The sequence below is a fragment of the Sciurus vulgaris genome (assembly GCF_902686455.1).
Source record: "Sciurus vulgaris genome assembly, chromosome: 8".
In the NCBI taxonomy this organism is placed as follows: domain Eukaryota; kingdom Metazoa; phylum Chordata; class Mammalia; order Rodentia; family Sciuridae; genus Sciurus; species Sciurus vulgaris.
Window position 1 is genome coordinate 116,803,369 of NC_136468.1, and position 25,264 is coordinate 116,828,632.

At 46.8% G+C, this 25,264-nt stretch overlaps 1 protein-coding gene across 2 annotated transcripts in view; it reads right to left on the bottom strand.

Moving 5' to 3' along the window:
- Positions 1 to 24,868, bottom strand: part of TBC1D10A (TBC1 domain family member 10A) — a 32,369-nt gene extending 7,501 nt beyond the window's left edge. The window contains exons 1-2 of one of the 2 annotated variants that reach the window (XM_079151951.1): positions 24,580 to 24,868; positions 4,242 to 4,341 (exon numbers count right to left, since the gene is read on the bottom strand). In XM_079151951.1, the coding sequence (XP_079008077.1) occupies positions 4,242 to 4,341; positions 24,580 to 24,788 (309 nt within the window). In that variant the 5' untranslated portion in view covers positions 24,789 to 24,868. The remainder of the gene's footprint in view (positions 1 to 4,241; positions 4,342 to 24,579) is intronic. The other variant, XM_079151950.1, reaches the window with a different exon arrangement.
- Between the last annotated feature and the right edge of the window lie 396 nt (positions 24,869 to 25,264).

Here is a 25,264-nt window from a genome sequence, read left to right on the forward strand (position 1 = left end):
GGTCCAGTGACAAAACAGGCATTCCTGGGCTGGGAATGTGGCTCCACATACAGCACTTGCCTAGCACGCATGAGGCCCTGGGTTCAATCCCCAGCACTGCAAACAACAAACAAAAGGGTATTCCTGAAGTCTGTCACAGAATTCTGGATGCCCACAGAATTCTAGATGCCCATAACTATAGTCTCCCACAGGGAATTAGTTCCAAAACCCCCACAGATGCTAGATTCTGCTGGTGTCAAGTCCCCTACATAAAAAGGATCATATAGGGCTGGGGAGATAGCTCAGTTGGTAAAGTGCTTGCCTTGCAAGCACAAAGCCCTGGGTTCAATCCTTAGCACGGCAAAAAAAAAAAAAAAAAAAAAAATCATATATAAAGTCCCCTATATAAAAGGGAGTATATAACCTGTGCATATCCTCCCGTATATTTTAAGTCATCTTTAGATTATTTATAATATCTAATACAATGTAAATACTTGTTATATTGTACTGTTCAGGGAATAAAGATAAGGAAATAAAGTTTACATGTTCAATAGATATAACCACTTAGGCCTAACCATATTTTCCATTTGTGGTTGGCTGAATCTACTGGTGTGAACCCACAAATACTAAGGGCTGACTGTACTTTTTGAATCAAAATGGAACCATACAAGTTGGGCCACCTCATAGTTTGTCACCAGAGAGGGATCTGCATCATGCAAGGCATAGCTACAGCCATAGGGAAAGTTGCTCATCTGATGAACCACAATGCACCCAAAGGTGTGGGCCCAAGCACTGTCATGGAGGGTGTTGGTTTAAGCAGCTGTGTAGCAGGACACAGCCAGCCCAGAGGAGAAATCTCAGTAGAACTCAAAAGGAAGGCAGGGAATGTTTGAGTGGCTCCCTCATTGTTTTGGTCAGGAATTCCCTCTCTTCTTCTTGACCCTGATCTATTGAGATCCCTAGTGAGTGGTAGGGAGAGAGGCAGCTGGCTGGGAGTAAATTCTGATTGCAGTCCTTAATATATCCGGGATGTTGGCAGGAGACTGGGGTACTCCCTCAGTCCCATGCACTAAGCAGTCTGGCCTGGGATAAAGGAGCCAAGTGCACAGGGCATGAGACCAGTTGATGTGGGTCTGAGTCCTGCACTGGCCTTGGGCCAATTATTTCTTACCAACTTTAAAATCTGAATGATGTCACTTACCACTCCAGAGTTGACAAAAGGATTCCATTAGAAGGGGGCAAATATGCTCAGCATGGGGCCTGATGCACAATCTGTGTTCAGTAAGTGATGGCTTCCTCTCAGGCCTCCAGTCCAGAAGGATATTTAACACAGAAGCTCCAGGGCCTCAGCTCACACCTAACTTTCGCTCACCTGGAAACCCCCTCAAACAGTCCTACTGGAAACTCTCAGAAGAGGGAGAACAGAAGACCTGGCCTTCCTGATGATCAGCACAAATAAGAGAAAACTTTCCAAGGGTCAGAGAGAGTCAAGAACCAGGAAGGAGGCAGGCAGGCAGGCTGCAGACAGTGGGGAAGAGCAGCCAGGCTGCTCACAAGAGCCAAGCTTGAGCTGCTGGGATTGCCTGGAAAAGGGGGAGAGGAAGGGAGTGGAGGGGAACTGCCCCTGACAGGGTAGTTTCCTGCTGCTGTGGGACAAGGGTCACCTTAAGGAAGTCACTTTGGCCAGGCTTTTGCAACTGACTGGATGTAGTTCAGCCCAGAGCAACAGATCCCTCAAGCTCCCATACACATTGACTAAGCCAAGACTGAGGCAACTACATCATCACAGGTCCTTGTCACGTGTGGCCTGCTCCAGGGGAGCCTTGGAGTACTTTCAGTCCACTGAGGTTCCCCAAGAGGCTCTGCTGTCATACAGGCCCAAGGCAGGGAGCTAGGGCTGGAAAGTTAAGAGTGCAGCCTAGGATAAAGGAGATGGTGTTCAGGATTTTTCCATCTGGCCTCATACTCTCCTCAATGCAAACGTATGGAAATGGTCATCCATTCTGCCTGCCTGCCTGCCCCAGGGAGGATGGTAGGGATGCGTTAGGACAAGGCACAAGAAAGTGTTCCCAAAAAGCACAAGGATTAGGCAACACCTTGGGATAGGGGGACTCTGATGACAGCTAAGCAAGGTCAGACCCTTGCCTGCTGAACTCTGGGAGGGCAGGGCCACTGCTTAAGCAGAATCAAGTCAGGGGCCTACAGGGAAAGACTGTATTCCAGCTACAGCCCTGCCTGTCCAGATTTCTGTCCTGGACACAGCTGGAGGTGTTGAGGGAAGTCAGCTCCTCTCTGGCAAGAGGAGTCTAGGAGGAGTGTTGGATCTGAGCCCGCTTCCTAAAACAGGTATTGTCCTTTCCTTGTTATGACTTCTTGACCAGAGGGAGATCACAACCTCCACAGCCAGGCAGGAAGAGCTCCGAGGGCTGGATCCAGGGTGACCACAGCCAAAGAGGAAAGAAGGGTACTCTGTAATGGTCCTCGTCTGAAGCAGAGCAGTGGGTCAGGGCCTCCAGGTAGGAAGGGTTGAAGCAGGCCTGTGGAGTCCTCTGCTGGGCATGGGCAGCTCTGGGACTGTAAACACAGTGCCAGGGAAGAAAAGAAGAAAAGGAAGTACTGCTGAACGTCCCACTGAGATAAGTCCCGGGTCCCTCAGGAATCCCTGTTTGCATCAGAGGCTGGGAAGAGAAGGCTAGAGCCACAGTTCCTGACAGCCACCAGTTACCACGATAGACAGCTAGAGAGCTAACTACAGCTCAGAGAAGGGCCTAAGGAAGGATGAGGCAGGAAAACATATCCTAAAGTCAGGCAAGAAACAGTTGAAGAATAACTGCCTTAAAATATATATTTTATATACTTGTGTGTGTGTGTGTGTGTATTTTTTTTTTTAAATAACCATGCATCATGAAGGTGCATGCCTGTAATCCCAGCTACTTAGGAGGCTGATGCAGGAGGATTGCAAGTTTAAGGCCAAGCTTGACAACTTTAGCAAGACCCTGTCTCAAAAATAAAGGTTGGGAATGGAGCCCAGTGGTAGAACACTTGCTTAGCACAAATAAGGTCCTGGGTTTAATCCCCAGTATTGGAAAAATATATATTTTTTAGAGAGATTGACATTTGAAAGATGTTCTAATAAGCCAAAAATGAGTGCCCCATGTAGGAAAGCAAGAAAGAGCCCAGGCCTTCATGAGCCTTTCAAACCACAGTATAGGGCTTTATAGTCTTATGAAGCACCACCTTATTGGAGCCTTGCAATATCTCTCCCACCTGACCAGGGAAACTGAGGCTCAAAGGGTAAAGGAACTTACCCAAAGTTACACAACTAGGCATGGGCATGAAAAGTGGAAAGGCATGCAACTAGGCCCAAGCCTAGCCCTGACTCAATCCTGAGCTTCCCACTAGTTTGCTGAGCCAGTGGTACTAGACCAGTGGGTCAGCTGACAACAGAGGGGCTCTCTGTGGAATGGAAAACTGTGCAGAGACACTGTGGCTATAGGAGTTTAGGCAAGTCTCCATTAGGTCAAGGAAAAAGTAGGTCCTGCTGAGGGTAGCCAAGGACATTGACACGCACACTTCAGAATGGAATGCAAGTGCATACCCACAGATAAGAGATAGTGCCTAAGGATAGCCTAACTAGAAAAGACTTCTAGGAGTTTTCATTTTTATAAGACTTTGTAAACTGGGAGGTTACTTTCTTTTTACTTTGGCCAGGAGACAAGAGGGAAATTAGCAAGTTGACGTAGAGAATAAAGAAGGCCTTTACAGTGGTGGTTAAGATGGCAGGTGCTAAAGTTATACTTCCTAGGTTCAAATCTTGATTCTGCAGGTCATACATCAATGCAGATACTGCCACTACTACCAACTTAATGGGGCAGTGTAAGGATTTTCAGGGTCAAGTGCTCAGCACTCTGCCAATGATCCCCACAAGTTAGCTGTTATTATAGTATTATAAATTCCTCTCTGATTTGCTAAGCATGTTAGGCCTTTTCCCTGCAATTAGAGCATAGTTACCCATAGTGCTATTGGTTACAAGAAACTTTGGAGTTTAACTCCAGGACAAAGTTCTGTGATTCTGAAATCATCTACCAGGGCCCAACCTTCCCCTCTGCTCACCAGCCACCTGTCTGGTGGATGGAAGACACCAAAAGCAGCCTGGCAGTTGGAGAGCCCCTGCTCTCCTAAGCTAATGAAGAGGAGCTATTTCTCCTTTTCCTCCTCAGACAACCAACTTCCAACCCAAGGCCCAAGGTCAGGCTCCTCACCTTTTTGTGTTTCTTGGCCATCCATTTGTCCCAGTTGTTGAGCATATCCAGCCACTTGGACTCCCTCTGCCTCAACACCTCCAGGGGGACTTCCTCCAGCCTGTAAAGCAGAAGGCAGCACTCATCAGATGTGCCAAGAGAGGCCCTGGCTTCAGCTCCAGACACCAGCGTGGCTGGATCTGAATCCTCCCTGCCCTTCATCCCTGAACTTCCCTTCAGGACCATGAACTCATGAATGCAATATTGCACAGGAGAAGGAATAGTGCCCCCCTCTGTGAAAGGTAGAGGTCAGAGAGAAACCAGGTTCAAATACCTGCTCCCTAAATGTGTCAGAATGCCAGGGGTCACCATGCCTCTCTGAAGCAGAGGCTAAGTATACACATCTGTACACCAAAGCCACGCATTCCTGTCTTGGGCCTGCCTCAGTAAATAAGGCTCTTCAGAGGCCCTGTGTGCTAGAAACAGAGTTGGACAAAAACTAGTCAAACAAGTACAGAAATATGCTTACCTCTTCGCCTGAGCCAAACTGGTTAGTCAGAGTTTCCCCAATTACGCCCTGGTCTTTTCCCACATCTTATCCTTTACTCATACTAATTCCTTGGCAGGAATGCTCCCCAATGGTTTCTCCTATTAAAATCTTCATATACTTCAAAGTCCCTTCAAACACCACCATTTATATCTGTGCAACACTTACTAACTGAACAGCTATCACAATTGTGTCAGCACTGACCTGAGGCCAGGGCCTCTGGGTAGACTGAGGGGATGTGTGCTCATGACTAGAACAAACTCTTGACCTTAATGGAGACACTCTAGTGGGCACTGAGATCCACCCAGGCCAGGAGATCAGCACCAAAGCAGGTGAAGGTGAGCTGGGTGGAAATCCCTGGCTTAGCCAGAATTGCATCAACTAAGTGGGCTTCCTCCAAGGAGTAAGTTCTGGGACTTGAGAGTTCACAGAACTCTGAGGGGCAAAGAAAAAAATGAAACTAATATCTGTAGTCTAGGCATTCTACATATATTTCCTATCTAGCCTTGAGACTAATATTTGTAAAGCAAAAAAACAAGCACACAAAATGTATGTATACCCACGCATATACATTGTTATTTTTTTAAGTAGTGGATTACATATATTTTCCATTTCTTTGTTGTACTTTTTAAAAATTTTCAAATAAGAAAGTACTTGACTATGAAATATTAATGAGATAAGAAATAGAGGTTCAAAGATGTAAGATACCCAGGAAGGTAACTTGCTCAGAATCAAACAGCAAACCAGTGGGAAAAGTGGGAGTCATTTTCAAGCCAGATCCTAGCCCAGAGCTGACTAGCACTCAGTTCTGCCTGATTCTCCAGAAAGGGGCACAGGATAGGAAACACTCAAGGGAGCTGAGCTCTCAGGAACAGGACGTGGTGGGGTTGGGGCCTGGCCCAGGCTTGGAGTCTCTGCTTCTCTCTCTAGCGGAAGGAAATGTGCTGCTGTGACTTTTACTGGTTGGAAGAGCAGAGGGAGGGGCCCTGGCAGAGCCGAGGCCTCTGGGACACAAAAGGGCAAGCCCTCTTCTTTAGTGCACTTCATCTGGGGAACTGCTAGAGCCTGAGAGCAGCCTTGGAGCTGAACAACTGAGGAGGGACTACAGCCTAGGGCAAACCAGAACCCTGGATACAGTGACACAAGCTCCAACTGCTGACCTGCTTGCCACCTAGAGACAGAACTAGGTCACAAGGACATTCTTCCTTTCCTTTCCCTTCTTGATAAGAGTAAAGCAGGGCTCAAATCTTTTGGTCAGGTACTTTACTAAGGGCTATGCATCTTCAGCAACCCCCATGTCCCTGGAGGACAGAAACCAAAGGCCCACACACGGTAGGCCATGGTGACTTCCACCACCCATGATGCACTTGCTTATGCAATAAGTAAGGAGATAAGCCTGCAAGTTAACTGAAGGAAGGGGCACTCACAGAGTCAACAGGAAGTTCTGGCCGTTATGGATATAGATAACATCAGATCTAGTCTCCTTGTTGTGCAGATGAGGAAACTGAGGCTCAGAGAGGGCAAGACTTTCATCTGAGATTGTCAGTTTCAAAGAATTGCCACATGATTAAATGCATGCCCATTTGATACCTTAGTCCTTTGTTGATAAAAATCTGATTGCAAGGTCTCCAAGATACCCATTCTCTCAACTATAGATACACAAAGGAACATATTGAGAGTTCTTTTAACTGATGTCAGATAACAGCTCTGACAATTTCAAAGCCTCAATTTCAAACCTCAAACCGGAATTTCAAAAGGGTACAAAACAAATGACCATATTTCCTGGATTCTAAGATACCTCTGATTTTAAGCTATATGATTTAACTGATCATTTGGTAAGACCTTCTCAGGGACAAACAATAAAAACTACCACTGATTTATATATACATGTGAGGTGGGCACCTGTAATTCCAGAGACTTGAGAGGCTCAGGCAGAGAATTGTAAGTTTGAGACTAGTCTCAGCAGCTTAGCAATACGCTGTCTCAAATGAAAAATTAAAAATATTAAAAAAAAATGGACTGGTGATATAGCTTAGTGGTAAAATGCCCTGAGTTCAATCCCCAGTACCAAAACAAACATGTTAAATAAAATATCAAAAGGTTTTTAATTTTTTCTTTCTTTTTTTTTTTTTTTTTTGAGCCCCCTACTAGGGATTGAACCCAGTGGCACTTAACTACTGAACCACATCTCCAGCCCTTTTTATTATGTTTTTTTAAAATTTGAGACAAGGTCTCCCTAAGTTGTTTAGGGCCTCACTAAGTTGCTAAGGCTGGCTTTGAGCTTGGGATCCTTCTGTCTCAGTCTCCTGAGTCGCTGGGATTACAGGCATGCGCCACCATGCCTGGCAATATTTTAATTTTTAAAACCTTAAAAGTTTGAGGATATATGGTCATTTAAATGGCTTCTTCTACAATGACAGAGGAGTTTAATCTACCTGGGAATGGTGAAAAGGAAGGCACTTGAGGTCTGGCTGTATCCAGCACCTGGCATTTTGTGTACGTGTGTGGTACTAAGAATTGAGTCCAGGGGCACTTTACCATTGGCTACATCCCTAGCCCTTTTTATTTTGTTTTTGAGACAGAGTTTAAAAGTTGCCAGACTGGCCTCAAACTTGTGATCCTCCTGCTTCAGCCTTTCTAGTTGCTGGAATTACGGCATGTGCCACCACACCCAGCCACTTAGAATACCCTCTAATTGCAAGTGGTGTCTCTTTCTGCACAAGATATGCTCCTACAGAGTTGCAGACTATCCATTTTTTAAAAAACTGGAGGTTCACATATCCTTTAATCAAATAAGTAAGGATTCCAGAAAGCATCTGATACAACTGCTGTCTGATACAGAAAGACCTTTTACACAAGCAAGTTTCCTTCCTTCTCTGAGCCTCATTTTTCCTAAAGCTTAGACAAGCTGCATTATGAATTGACTCTCAAAGAATGCCGAGAGCGAGGCTGTGAGACAAACCTAAGTCAGTTGGGGGGGGTGCTGCAAAAAGCTTGATGATGTAAAGACCCTGAGGGGGTTTCTTCCTGACAGCAGAGAGAGGGCATGAGCCTGTTGCTATTGAGAGAGAAGCTGACTTCACATTAAGAAACCAAGTGGTTAAGATGTGTATAACAATAAAACAAAAAATGGCAAGAAAGAAAGAAAGAAACCAAGAGGTCCATGGGGGATGCTTCAGGTCAGGAGCCCACTCACCCTTCAGCAAACCCCTTTCCTGAAGGTGTCCTGAGGAAGTTTCTGCAACCAAAGAGCTTACTGATAACAACCTCTAGGGCCAAGCCTCTACTAGAATTCTGGCAGGGATGGGGACTTATTATCTCCTGAAGAAGTCACCAACTGTGGAACAGTTTCTTCACTAAAACTTTCTCCCCCATGTTATGGCAAAATCTTCCTGGTATTTTCTACATACAATCTCAACATCTCCTCCTGAGGGCACACAATTCTTAGACTCCTCACATACCAAACACTGTACATATGCTTATCCCTTGTCATCTGCCCATTCCTTTCTTCTCTCCTCTCCAAGTTTTCTTCTCCCCTCCAAGTCACAGTACCTCTTCAGGGCCCAATCTACCATTAAAAACTCCAACTACAACATTATAACATCAGCAATAGTAGTTACCATTTGTATACCATTTACTACTTACTAATTTCTTTCTCAATGCTTTATATATATTTATCACATGCACATTTCATATTAACCCTTAAAGCATGATATCATTTTCCCCATTTCACAGTAGAATCCAAGACTTAGTAAGGTCAAAGTGCCTTGCTAAAGACCATGTAGCTATAAGGGGCAGAGCTGGGACCAAACCCAGACCTCTCTGACTCCACAGCCTGTTTTTGACCCTTGTTATGCTCTTCCACCCACACAAGCCAAACCCTCAGCCCCCACACAGTCGGCATGCCTGCCAGCCCAGATGTCATTAACCGCCTTCCAATCTGGAGACCTTTATCCTGGCTTAGATCACCATCTCTCACAACCGCCCTCCAATCTGGAGACCTTTATCCTGCCTTAGATCACCATCTCTCACACTTTTTAAATTGAAATACATTCCATTCTGAATGTATACACACATATATATTTCATGAAACAAGTTGCCCTTACATGTACCAATGCACACTGATATTTTCAGTTCAATTTTATATTGTTGTATCATGCTAAGTGAAATAAGCCAATCCCAAAAAACCAAAGGCTGAATGTTCTCTCTGATAAGCAAATGCTGATCCATAGTTGGGGGTGGTTAGGGAAGAATGAAGAAACTTTGGATTGTACAGAGGGGAGTGAGGGGAGGGGTGGAGGGGGTGGGGATGGGAAGGATGGTGGATTGACACGGACATTATTACCCTATATACATGTATGAAAAAAAATTTTAATAAAATAATTAAAATTTTAAAAATTTATATTATTCTATTCTACTTTTACCTCTTTTTTCTTCTTTTTTTAAAATGCTAATCATGATTCCATAAAATTAACTTCAGCTCCAGTTCATGAATGAATTAAAGCATGAAGTCTGAAATGAACACTTCATTATAATTTGCTCATTCCTCAGCATTGCCTCTCCCCAACTGGGTGTTGAACTTTTTCAATAACTCCCACAATACACCTCACAGATGTTCAACAGGTGCCTGCCTGGTTTTTCTCCATGCCATCATTACTTCCACCTGCACTGCATTCAGGACTACAAATCATTTGAGCATACAACAATTTTATTTATCCCTCTAATGCCAAGTGAAGAGGAATCCTCACAGATCATTTCCATATGGCCAATGAGAGACTTCACCCAATCAGTGAGGTTGTATGACTTAGGCAAAGTCACAAAGCTAGTAGGTAAAAGAACAACATCTTCTCCTCTGCCACAGTGACTTGTGTGCTGCCTCTGACTCCCCTGGGAAGGCTGTGAGGAAATTAGGCCCTTCTCCAGATGCTGCTGTGTGAATGGATCTGGAGACAGTCCTGATCCTTGAGACAGTCTAACCCCTTCCTTTGGTTCTGACTGCCCCAGTGAGTGGCTTGTCCATGTCTAGAAATGCTCAGTGAGGCCAATATGCAAGCCCAACCTCAGTTAGAGATGGTAAGCCTGGGCATCTGCCATTTGTCAGCAGTCCCATCTTCTGAGGAGAAAAGGCTCAGAGAAGATAAAAGTGGCATCCGATCACAGATCCCATCAGGCTCCCTGAGCCAGTCTTAGCCATGCTGTGCCATACAGTGGCCCAAGGTGGCAGTAATACTTCACAGACCTTATTCTCCGCAGGCTTCCAAGTCCCTAGCCTTCTCCCCAAACCCAGAGGCTGGAGGCTCCCAAAAGCCCAGAGGAACAAAACTCATTCCCAAGACTGGGGCTTTCTCTTCCTTTGTATATTTTTTCTCAACCCTCTTGGCTCAGCAGACTCAGTAGAGGAGATATCTATGCCTAGGACCTCTGTATCCTAGGATGGAAGGTAAACCCAAAAAAACAGTCTAAACCCCTTCTCCAAACCTCACTCCCAGCTGGGCATGGTAGCATACAACTATAATTCCAGCAACTCAGGAGGCTGAGGCAGGAGGATGGGAGGATCGAAAGTTTGAGGTCAGCCTCAGTATCTTAGTGAGGCCCTAACAACTTAGTAAGACCCTGTCTCAAAATAAAAAATAAAAAGAGCTGGGGATGTGACTCTGTGGTAAAACATCCCTGGGTACAATCCTCAGTACTTAAAAAAAAAAAAAAAAAACGAAAACCTCACTCCCTGAGCCTGCTCCTATGAAGAGAAGCACAGTCCAAGCAGAAACCCCGAGGTCACAGACCACAGTTGATCTTCTCATCTCACTCATCAAGAAGACAAAGTGGGACATGAGAGAGAGTAAACAGAGTAGGGACCTTGAAGTCAATTGACAAAGGTACCTATTCCAGTTCCTTCATCTACTAACTGCGAGACCACAGACAAACACTTGACCTCCTAAGCCTCAACTTCTTCATCTTTAATGAGACTATAATGCACACCACATATTCAAAAACTTCAGTGAGAAATAAATGTATCAATGGTCTAGCCTGCTGGGCGGCCAGTAAGTGGTAGCTATTAGGCAACTAATGCAGTTTAGTTAGAACTTTCACATCCCTTTTCTAATCTAATTGGTTCCCATACACAGCTCTTGGAGGTAGGCAGGGCAGGGTTATCCCCATTTTACCTAGGAAGCAATTGAGGCTCCAAGAGATTGTGTAATTTACTCAATGACACACAAACTATAATTCCTGGCTTCTCATCTCAGCTCTGCCACTTTATAGCTGTGAGAAATGGGGAAGGGTTTCTCCATATTTGGGCTTTCAGTTCCTCATCTGTAACACATGGGCCATGCCATCTCCTCAGAGAGCAGTGGTAAAGATGACATGAGGCAATAAGAGCTGACACAATTTGAGCACTGGCCATGTACTAACTCTGCCAAGCACCACATGGGCATACAATTTGCCAAGGAAGTATCTTTTGTTATCTCCAGTCAATAGACAAGAACACTAACATGCAGCATGGCTGAGTAATCTCTCATGGTTACACAGTCTGGAAGGGGAGGCTGCCACCTGAGCATTAACCTATCCAATAGACACAAAGTTTCCCGCACATAAGAGAGCTTCCCTTTTCTTCTCCACCCTCTGAACTAAGAAGGGCAGAGAAGACTTTGACATTTGGGTTTCCAGGACGAGGAAGAGACCACCAAAGGAAGTCCCACCAAAGTATGAGAAATGGATGTGCAGAGACAACCAATCACAGACCCAGAAGCAATGAAGGTAAAGGAATATTCTCTTCCACACCCAGAACTGGAAAGAGAAGCAAGGATAAACAAAAAGGCTGATATACTTTGCACACTGGACAACATCCTCCAGAGTTCATTACCCCAAGAGGTGGGTGATAACAACCGAAAGTATAAATAGCTTTTACCCCAGTTCCAAAAGATGTGATGATGGAAAACTTGATTGCAGGAGAGGGTAGGCTGGTGGTATGTGAATAGCTGACAGTCAGGCCTGTGAGATCACCCAGTAAGTCTATTCCTTCCCCAGAAAGTTGGGCCGGGGGGCAGGGGCTAGGGCCCAGAGGGTAAATGACTTGCTCAAGACCACACTGTGAGTAGTGTGGAAAGGATGATGGTCTGTAGCTGCCTGGTCACCTGCCTTGGATCTGGCTGGTCATGGCCAGGCTCTTGTCTGGGTAAGAGTCTGACCTGCTTTGCTTTCCTTGCCTCCAGTGCAGAGGAGTGCTAGGCCTGCCTCTCTTTCCCATGAGGCATTCCCTGGCTCTGCTCCTTCCGGTCCTGGGTCAGTGCACAATGGTAAACAGGTTTTTCTCCACCCTTCACTGGCCTTGGTGCCCTGGGCCTCTGCCCAGCTCTCCACTCTGCTCAGCTCCACCCTACTCCATGTAAGATGAAAAAAAAAAAAAGAAAAGGAAAGAAATGGTTCCTTTAGTCATCAGCTTTGCTGGCCCCAAAAAGCCAGGAATCCCTCCTCCTCTGCCTTGCTCAGATAGGGAAGGGCACAGACCACCACAGAAACCCCAGAGCAGCCTTCATTGACAACTGCAGAGAGCTTTGGAGCCCGTTCAACAGAAAACATCACTTCCCCAAACCCCAACCTCTGCCGGCAGAGTGGTGCTTAAAATTCCCTGCTGGTACTGCGTGTGTGCCTGTAATTCCAGTGACTCGAGAGGTTAAGGCAGGAAGATCACAAATTTGAGGTCAATCTGGACAATTTAGCAAGACCCTGTCTCAAAAATAAAATTAAAAGAGCTAGGGTTATAGCTCAGTGATAAAGTACCCCTGAATTCAATCACCAGTAATAAATGAATACATAAATATATAAATAAATAAAATTCCTTGCCAGTGACTGGGTCCTTGGATCACAATTTCATTGCAGGGGTCATCCTGACTCACATATGAACCCTTCACCCACCCTTACCAAATTGCTAGATCTTATTGACAGATCTTATCAAATCAGTCTTGACTCACTGTGTGCATTAAGCCCATCCTCTGCTTAAACCCCTTCATGGCTGCCTACTGTCCTCCTTCACCAAGAAAAGCCTCAGGTTAATGCTCTCTGACTTTCCTGCTTCACCTGCACATCACTCCTTTCACCTCTAGCTGTAGCTCTAAGCGGCCCTCCCCCTGAGCCACCCTTCCTTAGTCTCCCTGTCCCCAGCTTCTTAATTTGGTTTGGTTCCTCTCATCCTAGTAGACCTCATTCAGACCTGCCTCTCATCTCTATCATGCCTCTCCTAACCTTGCATTCCATACACATCTCTTTAGAGCTTTGCTTCTAGGCCTTAAATCTATAAAAGATGAACAAAATGCAGTCCCTGCCCTTGAGGAGGTCAATCTGGCAAAGGAGCTAGATGGGTTGGTAAATAACTAGCCTGCACAGAAGTGCTAGCACAGAAGCTAGTGAAAGGCCAGGCATCACTGCACACACCTATAATCCAGTGGTTCAGAAGCTGAGGCAGGAAGATCATAAGTTCAAAGTCAACCTCAGCAACTTAAAGGGGTCCTAAGGACTTAGTGAGACCCTGCCTCAAAATTTTAAAAATGGCTGAGGATGTGGCTCAGTGGTTAAGTTCCCCTGGGTTCAATCCTTGGTACCAAAAACAAAAAACAAAAAAAAAAAGAAAGAAAAAGAAAAAGCAGGTGAAAGGTGCTAAGAGCCTGCAAGAAAGGCAGTCCCAGGCTGGGGTTGTAGCTCAGAGGTAGAGCACTTACCTAGCATGTATGAGGCACTGGTGTTCAATTCCTAGTACCACATAAAAATGAATAAATAAAATAAAGGTCTTGTGTCCATCTACAACTAAAAAATTTTAAAAAAAAAGAAAAGTCCCCAAGATGAGGGTAGGAGTGTTTAGACACGCTTTAATGGGGAATTGGCTTTTAATTGGGGTTTAAAGGGTGACAGGAAGTGACCAGGCCAAGAAAGGGAAAAGACACACCAGGCAGTAACCCAGTACACACAAGTACAAGTTAATAGAAAAGGGCATGGCCTGTTTGGGGAATGTGGACAGTCCAGTGAAGCAAGCACAGCTTCCCTATCCAACTGTCTGCTCTGCTGAGGCAGCATTCTGTGAGGAGGTGCCTTCCTGGAAGGCAGGAATCCTAGAGGGCAGCGGCTATGTCAGTCTCATTTTTTGCAGTGTGTCTCAGGTCAAGAACAGTGTCTGATAACTAGCTGGTGCTCAATAAATGTGTGTTGACCAATTTGTCATCTCTGTGAGTTCAGGCCCTACTCATTTCAGGATTCTCAGCAGTGAACTCAACCTGAAGACCAGTTGTGTCAAGCACAGCAAGAGCCTGATGCACAGCACTCCCCTCTGGCATGATGCCAAGTCTGGATCTTCCTTAAAGGTCAGCACATAGCTGAGCACACATCTGCTTGATGATGGCCTTTTACAACATTACGATTCTAATAGTCAATTAACTTAACTGAAGGTCTGTTATAACACGTACCAGGCACTTGCTATGCACCAGACACTGCTCAGCACTTAATTTACATTATTTCATTTAATCCTGGCAACAATCCCATGGGATAGGTCCTCTAATTATCAAACTCCCTTTCACAGATGGGAAAACTCAGGCTTACAACTACATAGGAGAGAATTAAATGAGGTGAGGTAGTTGAAAGCCTGATCTAACATACAGGGTTCCTCTGTGAAATGGCATTACCAGGACAATGCTAGAAAGTCAGAGGGAGCCACTCAGAGGCAGGAAAGAAGCCCAGCATGAAGGTCTACAAGGCATGCAGAAGGAGGGTGGTGGTAATTATGACTACCACAACCCAGGAGGGCAGGTTCCAGGTAGTCCTTTGGTTATATGCTGGGGTTGAAGCTTTTAGGAGGCCCACCTCTATCTCACTTCTGCTTTCACTTCACTGGTCAAGGAGAAGGAAGAACAGGCCCTCAGAGTCAGGGTTGCCCTGCTCTAAATGTCTCAATGAGGAACTGCTAGGGGGATTCCCAACCTGCCCTGGCAAACCAGAAAGCTCCTGACTACAAGCTGAGTCTCAACCCCAAGAATGGGTGGGCAGAGCACGTGAGGGAAGCCAAATCTTCACTCCCATGCTACCTTGCTTCCTCACAAATATACCAAAGGCCTGAAGTGTATGGGGTAATACAAGTGTGAAAGCCACCATGTACCACAGACACAGAGTCCTTACACTATGGCAGACTTATGTAGTGGGTGCTTTTTCAACACCACGTCCCTTAATCCTCATAATGCCCCCCCACCCTCTGCCAATGCCACCAGTGGTCCATTTACCTACTCAGAACAGTCACATGCCTAAGAAGAGCCAGAACTAGGAAGAGCAGCTGAATCTGCTGGTGTCTTGAACCTGGGCTCTCCCAGGCCAATTTAGGTTGTCCTTTCTTATGAAGTGAAGTCAGAGAGGGTAGTGAAAGAAGTAGCATCCCTCAAAAGTGGCCGGCCAGGAAGGATCACTTTGGACCAGAGTGCACCAAGGAAAAACAAGAGTTCCCCACACTTCTACTCCCACACCGGGTGCCCATGGCCCAGCTGTCCTTGCCTCATCTTGGTATATATGTGAGGGGCTGTATGAGCAGACCTGGGCCAGGAGTTGTGCCATCTCTCATAACAACTCAGCCACAGAAACAACCTCAGAAGACTGTTAAGAGAAGTATATAAGCTTGGGGCTGGTCTGAGGTCTCAAGGCTCAGGGAAGGGGAGGAAAGGCCATCAGCTTTGGTGAGACAGGAAATTGGAAAGAAAAAGTCCAAGAGTCCAGGTCCATTTCATTACTTGTTCAGCCTTGGTTTCCTTGTCTGTAAACAAGGCAAAACAAAATAAAACCAAAAAAAAAAAAACCTTAGTCTACCAATTCCCCATTGCTCCTATAAGGGTTATTACAAGGTAATGGGAATGAAAGTACATTGTGGACTAAAGAGCCAGGCAAATCAAAGCATCCTTCAATCTGATTTCACCCCCAAAGATGTGAGGGCCACTGATAAGGTACAGAAAAGAGGGTCCACTCAGAGAGGAACACAGTGTGCTGGAAGCACTGGCTTCTATAGGATGAGCCATGTTGACCCCTTACAGTAGAGAAACTACCACATAAACAACCTCTCAAAGCAGTTTTCATATACTCCAAGGTCAGTCTCAGAATGTTCAACATCATGCCACTAGAATAGTCTTATTTTATTTTATGAAGGAACACAATTTAATGAATTTTGATGAATAAATTCACCCACGTTACTAGTACACCCATCAGATACAAAATGAAGGTACAAGCTTGTCCCAGGGAGCAAATCCAGCCCACAGCTAATGTTAGTATTGTTCATGAGCTAAGACTGCCTTACCAAAAAAAAAAAAAAAAAAAAAAAAAAAAATTCAAATCTCAAGCCATAAAAAGTATCACACACCTGTAATCTCAGCAAGATCATTAAGTTCGAGGCCAGACTCAGCAACTTAGTAAGACCTTATGTTAAGGTAAAAGAAAAAGGACTGGGGTTGCAGATCAGAGGTGGAGTACCCCTGGGTTTACCCCCCCCCAGTATTATAATAATGATAATAATAATAATAATAATAATAATAATATCCATGTCTGTTTTTCCTAGAGGGAAAAAAATCGATAGATGCAATAGAGAACCTATGATTCATAAAACTTAGAATACTTGCTATCTGATTCTTTTGTTTTGTTTTCATCTTTTTTATTTATTTATTTTGATTCACTGTACACAAATGGGGTACAACTGTTGTTTCTCTGATACTACACAAAGTAGAGTCGCATCATTTTTGTACATGTACATAGGGTAATGATGTTTGTCTCATTCTGTTATTTTTTCTTCCCCCCACCCTCTCCCCACCCCTCTTTTTCCTCTATACAATCCATCCTTCCTCCATTGAACAGTCTTATTTTATATGAGGGGGAAACAAGTTTAGAAAGACTAAACAAACTTCTCAATGTCACACAGCTAGTTAGGGGGCCAGCAAGGCCCAAGACTTAGGTCTTCTGATCCCTGCACAGCAGTCTTTGTTTACACTATGTTCCTAACCCAGTTATTGTATCTGATCCTCACAGTCCTCTGTACACGACCACACCTGTAATTACTGGTTTCACATCTGAATTCCCTGTTAGGCTGTAACTCCTGTGAGGGCAGGACAAGTATCTACCCTGAGCCTGGCACAGGACTGCACACAAAGTGAGGGCTAGTGGTTGGATGAGAGGATGAGCATAAGTCACAAACCACAAAGGTCAGTGGGGAAGCTGGTACTGGAAGCCTGTGCCTGATTCAGAGAGTTTCCCCACACATCAACCTGAATCCACATTTTTAGATAGAATCTCTCATCTCTAAGAGTCACTTGTGGTACCCCTAAGTGTTGAAGAGTTTGCCTTCTCAAAGGTGTGGGACTTGTTTCCATTTGTCTCAGTGAAAGCACAAGTTCCAAGAACTGAATAAAGATACCAGGTGAGGTCAAGCCAAGCATCAGCTATTATCAGACTCCCATTGACCAGTTTATGCTATGTCCAAAGGCCCAAACCTACCCTTTCCAACTGTCACAACATTCTAAGGTTGTTTTCCCAGTTCTTGGGCCTCATTCTTCTCTCCTTGGAAAGGAGCCTAGCACTCCTTGCAGTTTTCCTTGCCATCCAATATGTTTACCAGGCAGAGACCACAGAGCTCAGTACTCACCCCATTCTATCCCCATCCAGGTCTGCCAGCCTGCTCTGGAGACAGAGAGTCCCTTAATGTGTCCTGGGCATGCCATCCAGGTCAGGTATCTTTGGGGAGCCCAGAGTTATGGCAAGACGAAGTCAGTATTAGCCCACTGCCCACTGCAGAGGAAGGTGCAGCTGGTCTTGCCTCCCTGTAGTCAGAAGGCTCTAGGATGGGATATGTGGAAGGACTTCCCACCTCCCCAGTCCACGCAGCCAGTTATAGACCAAGTTCTAATGTTTTGTCAGATCTGTCTCCTCATGGCTCCAGACCTCTCCCAGGTGTCACTGGAGCTCTTGGCCTATCGTGGATTCTCTCAACAGGTCTTACGACTTGCCATCTTCCACACTAGACCTAGACTAACCTTTCTGAAACACAAGAGGCCTCAGTCTGACATTCAAGACTAGCCTTGTCAGTTCATCTCTTTTCCTAGCCCACCCTTACTTCTATTCTCCTGCCTGTCTTGCTTCTTAGCACCTCTGTTCTTGGTGTATATACAATTCCCAAACTGTTGATTTTTAAGGGAAACATTGCACATGGGTCCGTTCCCACCCAAATGGACTGCCCTGGCTTGTCCCTTCTGAGTCCTACATCAAATGCCAATTCTTTCTAGGCTTCTGTGTGTGGAGCAGGCTGCTTACACACACAATAGGCTAGTAAGAGGGGCAGTGCCATGTACCTGGAGAAGTATCAGACTGAGAGTCAAACACCTGAGATCCCTCTCTGGTCTGTCTCCACTGTGAACTAATGGAAGCGTTCTCCCAGGTTCAGATTCCTCCTATATACTCCCAGAGCAACCGCATACTCAATTACAGTCTTTATCACTCAACACTGTGAAGATTTGTTTGTGGTTCTGTTTTCTAACCAATCTGTGAACTCCTTGAGGGCAACAAGACAGATATTTTGTTCACTTCTGTATTCCCTGTTCTAGTCATGGGGTCTGGCAGAATAGGTGCTCAAAAAATGTTTGGTAAGTAACCTTACTGCTGAAATGTCTAAGCCAGCAAAAGTAAACCTTGGCTTGCTTTCCCAGGCTGTTGTGTCTACTTCCCTACCTGAAGAGAAGCAAAGAGCTAAGACAGGGCATAGAATGAAATGGGTTGGAGTGGGGGTAAGAAAGAGGGGGAAGGGGAAGATGAGACAGAAAGCTGAAGTTGGCAGCTACCCCCAAATCCTGGATAGGATACTTCTAAAGCAGGTTTAAGTATCAGGAGTGTTGGTTTGCCAGTAGGACAGCCAGGACAGTTTTCTCCCTGCCAGGGAAGGTCCCTTGACCCAGAATAGTAGCTGATTTGCCATGGGCAGATTAGTCGGCTAAAGGTGACCTCCTCTCCATCAGTGTGCTGCCAGGAGCATAAAGAAAATGATCAACTAGGACATGACTGCAGAAGAATGGTGGAGGGTCCTGGTCTGGTGGCCAATGCATCCTGGGCCTGGAGGCTCAATAGGCCAGTAAGAGGGGCAGTGCCATGTAGCTGGAGAAGTATCAGACTGAGACCACAGAGCTCAGTACTCACCCCATTCTATCCCCATCCAGGTCTGCCAGCCTGCTCTGGAGACAGAGAGTCCCTTAATGTGTCCTGGGCATGCCATCCAGACTGAGAGTCAAACACCTGAGATCTCTCTCTGGTCTGTCTCCACTGTGAACTAATGGAAGGGTTCTCCCAGTTTCAGATTCCTCACAGGCACAAGAACACAATTCCTGCCTTGCCTACAAACACTACAAATACCTCTTCCAAAAGGTACAAGATTGGATATCAAAATGAGATGGCCATTTTGTAACACTCTGGATCAAGACCAATATCATGCAGACTCTGGTTTGTGGGAGGGCTAAGTCACACTTCCAGAGCCTCCCCATGGATCCTCTCTCCAGGCCTTTCTCCTGCTTGGAGAGTCGTGAACTTTCACCATACTAAAACCTGCCTTGCCCTCCACACTGGGATGGGGAGGTAGCCAGGTTTCTGTTAACTCCTTCCCTGGGTTTGGGGGCCTCAGGGATGAGGAGGACCTGGCACCCTGCCTACTGTAAAGTTAGCAAGATTTAGTCACTGGATTCAGTGTCAAGAAGCAGGTTCTGGTCCCAGTTCTGCTATTTATCAGCTGGCAAACTTTGGGCACTTTGTTCTCAGGTCTTTATTGTGCTCATCCATAGAATGGGTAATCACCCCTTCTCAGGGGAAGTGAGGGGTTATCTGGGTTAGAGTTACTCTTGCCCACAGGGGCTGGGCCTTATTCATCATCATGGCCAGAGATGGAAAGTAGAAAATGGAAAGACAGACCACTAGTTACTCCAGTCTTTAAGAGGGGGGAAAACATACACTGACCACCTACTCTGTGCCAGGATTTGACATTAGTGAATTTAAACCTCACAACAATCCTTCAAAGCCAGTATTATTGTAACTATTTTGCAGGTGAGAAACTGAGGCTTAGAAGTGAAGCAACACATCCATGATCACACAGACAGACAGACTCAAGAGCTCATGTGAGGAGGGAACACCTCTTTTCTCCCTCCTCAATGTACACAGATTGGGTGATTGGAGCCAAGCCAGACCTCACTGTCCCCTGGAGGTCCTGTTTCAAGCCAGATGCTGGGAGGACAAAACATCAAGCAGGTCCCACCCCTATCTTTTTCCCACAGCTTAAGGTTTCCTAGCAGGTGGACACACAGGCACCTTCCCAGGGCAGCAGTTGGTGCCTAGTTCCCTCTTTACCAAGTCAGGTCTTGTCTGAGGCCCTAGAACACCCACAGGGCCACCGAACCAGATTTTCTTTTGAGGCTGAGAGAAAGGAAGGAGGAGGGAAAATGGGAGGGCCTGTGATCTAGAGTCACAGACCAGGGCCCCACATGTATAGCTGCCTCCTTCCAGATGGGCCACCCAAGGACCACTTATTGCCAGCTCCATGCTCTCCCAGGACCTGTAATAGTTCAAGAAAAGCAGATTCTCTGAGCTTAAAAACTAGAGAAGGTGGTGGGAGAGCAAGGAGGCAAGTTCTGGCTTGCCAGGAGGGCCCTGACCCCACCTCAACCAAAACTAGTACAATCTATAAGGGATGCCAATTAAGCCAATTCTGATTTCCAGAGTCATAGAGCTGCCACAGTTGGCTAGAAGTAAAGGGCCCAGGGGACAGGGAAATTGTAGAAGGCAACATTGCTGTTCCAGATGTTTTTCCCTGAGCCTAGTTTAGATCCCTCGCTCCCCTAACAGGAAGCTAACACCCACGGGATGTCAGAGAGCATAGCTCCTCACTTCATCTGGCCTGCAGACTGAGCACAGTCTGGGTGGGAGGTCTAGCCTCAGGAGGCCATTCCTGACAACACATTGGAAAAGGAGAAAAAGTAAGGGATCCATCTTTCATTATCTCTTTTGGCCAGGACCTGACATTCAATTTGTATACTTCTTTTCCTTCCTGGTCACCTCCTCTAGAATGCAGAAGGGACACTTAACAGGTTTGCTCTTCCTACCAGTCAAGTGACAGGAAGGATAACAGCACTCCCCCCACCCTTCCCTGCTAAGAACACTTCTTTCTCCTTACCTGGGCCCACCCAGGTTTCCATGCCCAATTCAGCCTCTAGTCAAACCACAAGAACTAATGCTGCTAGCATCTTGGTCTGTGCCTAGGCCACCCACAGGGTCATTCACTAGCTGGCTGCTTTCTGGCCTCTAGCTACTGCTCAAGAGCAGGCAGGAACCCCTCTGTCTCACTAAAGCATCCCTCCACAATAGGTTCATATGACAAGGTAAAGAATTGGAGGCTAATCACTTCTCTTAGACTTTATTTTACCTATCCATATGATAGTGGCCATCTCTAGGGTCACTTTAGCTTTCTGACTTGGAATGTCTATAAGTAAATAAATATTGAGCATTTACTCTACTGCAGGCCTGAGGAGAAAAGGTAAATAAGCCTGATCCCAGTCCAAAGCTGATCAAGCTAATGTACTAATGTACTAGTAATGATAACACACTCTCACCCTTCCTGTTTGCCTTGTACACTGCTGATGTAGTAAAAAAGTGCTGAACGAAGCCAGGGAAGGAGAGGGCAGGTTGGTATCTTCAGTTCTACTCATCTGATACCTGATTTCCTTCTGGGGTCACAGGACACATTTATGAATGGTGAAGGTTGTGGAAACTAGCCCGTCCTGGGAGTCTAAAACCCTCGGTTTAAGTTCTGGTTCTGCCACTAATATACTTGTGATTTTTCTCATTCTTTTTCGGTACTGGAGGTTGAACTCAGGGGTACTCAATCATTGAGCTACATTCCCAGCCCTTTTTAGTTTTATTTTGAGACAAGACTCAAAGCTTGCTGATGCTGGATTCAAGTTTGTGATCCTCCTGTCTCAGTCTCCTATTTGCTGGGATTACAGGTGTGCACCACTGTGTTTGGCATATGTTTGTGATCTTAAGCAAGTTATTCTCCTCTCTGGGCCTCAATTTTCTCTTCTGTATAAGTAAAGGTTAAGCTGACTGATTTCTTAAGATTCTTTCCAGCCCAGTGTATGATTTTATGATCTACTTAGACCTGGTACCTAATAGCTACCTAAACAAGGAGTCTCTGATCTGTTTTCTTCCCCATTCCCCCAGGCCCTGGCAATTACCAAAACTTGACTTTTCTTGAGACAACCTTTGGTCCAGGGTGGCTGAAATGGACCTTTAATCTGAAGCCAGAGTCCCCACCATCTCCACCATAGTCATCAGTGCTAATGTTTCACTTCTCTGGGACAGCACATGAACTCCTAGCCCTCAACCACGAGACTTGGTTCAGGGCAGTCACCCTGAAACTTCCCATAACTTCCCCTCTTATGGCCTTGGGCGGGGACTTACTCTTGGCTTTTTTGGAACCACAATTCAAACTAAACAAGGAACACCCAAGCTTTCTGATACACAGATTTTATTGACCCAAAAGCTCAAGCAAGCAAGGCAGAGAGGAGTAGACCTGGGATCCCACATCAGCTTCAGCCCTACAGACACCAGAGATGCAGAGGGTGTCTGCAGAGCCACATCCCGGGTTTGTGGTTAGGGGGGTGGGGAAGACAGATGTCTGGCTGCCTGGTTGGGGACTATAGCCAAAGGGAGGTACTCCCACTGGGGCCTCTCTCTGCCCACAAATACCAGACATACACCCTCATTTTTCTCATTTCTCAGACGCTTACAAGGAAAAGAAAGAAAACTAACATTTTCTGGGCCAACACTTGTGCCAGACACTGTGCTAGGCAGTTTTGTATATTCAATTCTCATTTAATTCCCTCAGTAATGTTGGAAGTAGGTGTTATGACTGCCCTTTACAATGAGTAAACATGCTCAGAGATCTTGCCTGAGGTCTCATAGCCAATAAGTATGATTTCTAAGTCCGACCTTTTCCCACTATATGGTACTATTCTCCATCCTGAGATCTGATTAACAGACTAGTAAGCATGTAGTAGGAATTCTCATGTTCTATAATTCACCAACAAATATTAATTTTTCCTTTTCAGTCCCCACAAATGAAACTGCAAACTCCTTTCGCAGCTCTCAAGATCGCACCCTTCCCTGTACCCTGGTGACTGCACCCCAATTTAAAGCCACACCCTAAATTCCCTTTGGGTTCTCACAGCAAACCCCTGAGAAACTGGGACAAAGCCATCAAGTCAGGGTGAGGGATGAAAATGAGGGGCACTCTGAGTCTTGAACTGAACCAGCAACTAGACCAGTTGCTGTGAACAACTGGGGAAAAGCTGGAGGAGACAGATCAAGTGGGTAAAGGAGGAAACTCCCCGTATGGGAGGGGCCTAAATTTCTCCTAGAGAGGAGGAGGCCTGGTGAATAAGAGGTTTGGGGCTGGAGAAAATCCCGGAAGTGACTTTTGGGGGCTGCTTGTGTGGTGTGGGGTCCTTAGTCAAGGCACTAAAAGAAGTTGTAAGAGGGAAGGAGCCTTGGGCAGTCATAACTGGTCAGAGAAAGGTAGAGAGGAGACTTTCTGGAGTAGAGTCATTGCTGGAGTAGGGCCTCCAACAGGTGCTGAATGGCTCTCTGTTGAATGGGAGGCACATTAGGAGGGAGGCTTGTCAGTTCTGTACATGGCACTAGTCTTGTGTGACACAACAGGTGGGATGACAGTGGGGTCTGGAATCCACCTTCCCTAGAGACTACCAGACTATACATATGATCTCTGGGAAGGCTGGGTTAAGGTGGTTCTTTGGGGATAGCCAGCCTGCCCAGGTTGGAGGAAAGGTGGTGCTCCACTGCTTCACCTTTCTCTGCCTGCCAGCTGGATGCCTGAGTGTTCTAGGGTAGGGCATCTTAATGTAGTACTACATGAGCAGATATCTTGTTTTCTCCCTGTCTACCCCCGGTGGGTATTTATGTTCCCACAGCATCCATGGAGCCTGCCTCCTGGCTCCTGTGGCTGTTGGAGTTGAGCATCCGCCTAATAAAGTGAGGTTCTGCTACCCTGTAGGTACTGGAAAACAGGAGTGTCTGCCCACCTGTTGCCAGTGACAATGTAGAAAGCTATCTTTGATGGAGTAGGGGAACACTCTCTGACTCTTCCATGAGGGGAAGGGACAGTTTGTCTCAGGTCTGTATTGACTGTGAAGGAGCTGACCAGTGTCAGTGCAACCAGAAGTCTGTGTCTTGAAGTAAGAATCAGTCTGTCCTGGAATGGGGCAGGGGCAAGGCAATGGGTCCTTTCGAGTGGTGACACAGGGGATCTGTGGGCCTGTGGGGGAGGGGAGAAATGAAGAACATCTGTCTATTTTGGGGGGCCCCGGATCAGTGAGCCTGTCCAGGGTTGGCAAAGTCAATCCGCCTTAAGATCAGAGAGGCGGAGGTGGATCTGAGGCAGGTGTTGGTCGCTGTTCCGCAGTTGGGAGGGCACTGTGGGTCCTTCCTGGGGGCGGGTCAGTCTGTCTAGGGGCTATGAATAGGGGTAGGGGAGAAGGTAAGTGGGCTTGTCTGCTCCTAGGTCGAAAGTAGAACTGCCCAGAGGGGTGGGTCTGGGGAAAAGGGACGAAGTGGGGTGGGGCAGGGAAATAAAAGGGTCCAGTGTCTCGGGAGGGACAAGTCGATGGGTCCTGAGGGCACCTCTGCCCACGTCCAGGCCCATCTCCGCGTGAGTCCCGCGCCTGGTCCCAAGCCCTGGCCCAGATCCCAGGAGCTACTCACGCGCCCTCGGCGCCCTGTGAGCCCACGATGAAGCCGAACTTGTCGATGCGGCGCTCCGCGAAGCCGTTGGCCTCCGAGTCCGAGCCGAGAGAGCTGAGCTCGTCAGCGGTTGCGGCGTCGGGGCCCTGGGCCAGGCTCTCCCGGGTCCCGGACAAGCTCCCACCGGCCGCGGGCGCGCGCGGCCCATTCTCTCCGCTGCTCTTCGCCATCCCGGCCGCGCCCGCCGCCTGAGCCACAGCGGCCACCTCAGCCACCTCAGCCGCCTGGCCTCCGCCGACGCCGCCGACGCCCCGCCCACGCTCCGCGTCCATTGGCCACCGCAAGGCCGGGGGCGGGGCTACAAGCCCACCGGGAGCTCCCCCCAGGCCCAATGGGCGCCGCGGACCCGGAGCCCCGCCCACCTCCCCCAGGCTGGCGCCAACAGGCCCAACGTGAGGGGGCGGAGCAGCCGTCAACCCGACTTCTCCCCGCCAGGCTGCCAATCACGAGAACTCACCTGGAGTAGTTCCTCTGGCTTTTCCGGGTTGGCGCGGGTTGGGCCTGTCACCTCCAGACCTTGCAGGCAGAGAAGGCCTAGGTCTTCCTCCAGGGATTCCGCATCTGCATCCTGGGGCCTACTCCTAGAGAGACTTCAGGAGCATGGGTGGGGATTGTTTTACATTCATTTATGAAGAACTCTGAAAAG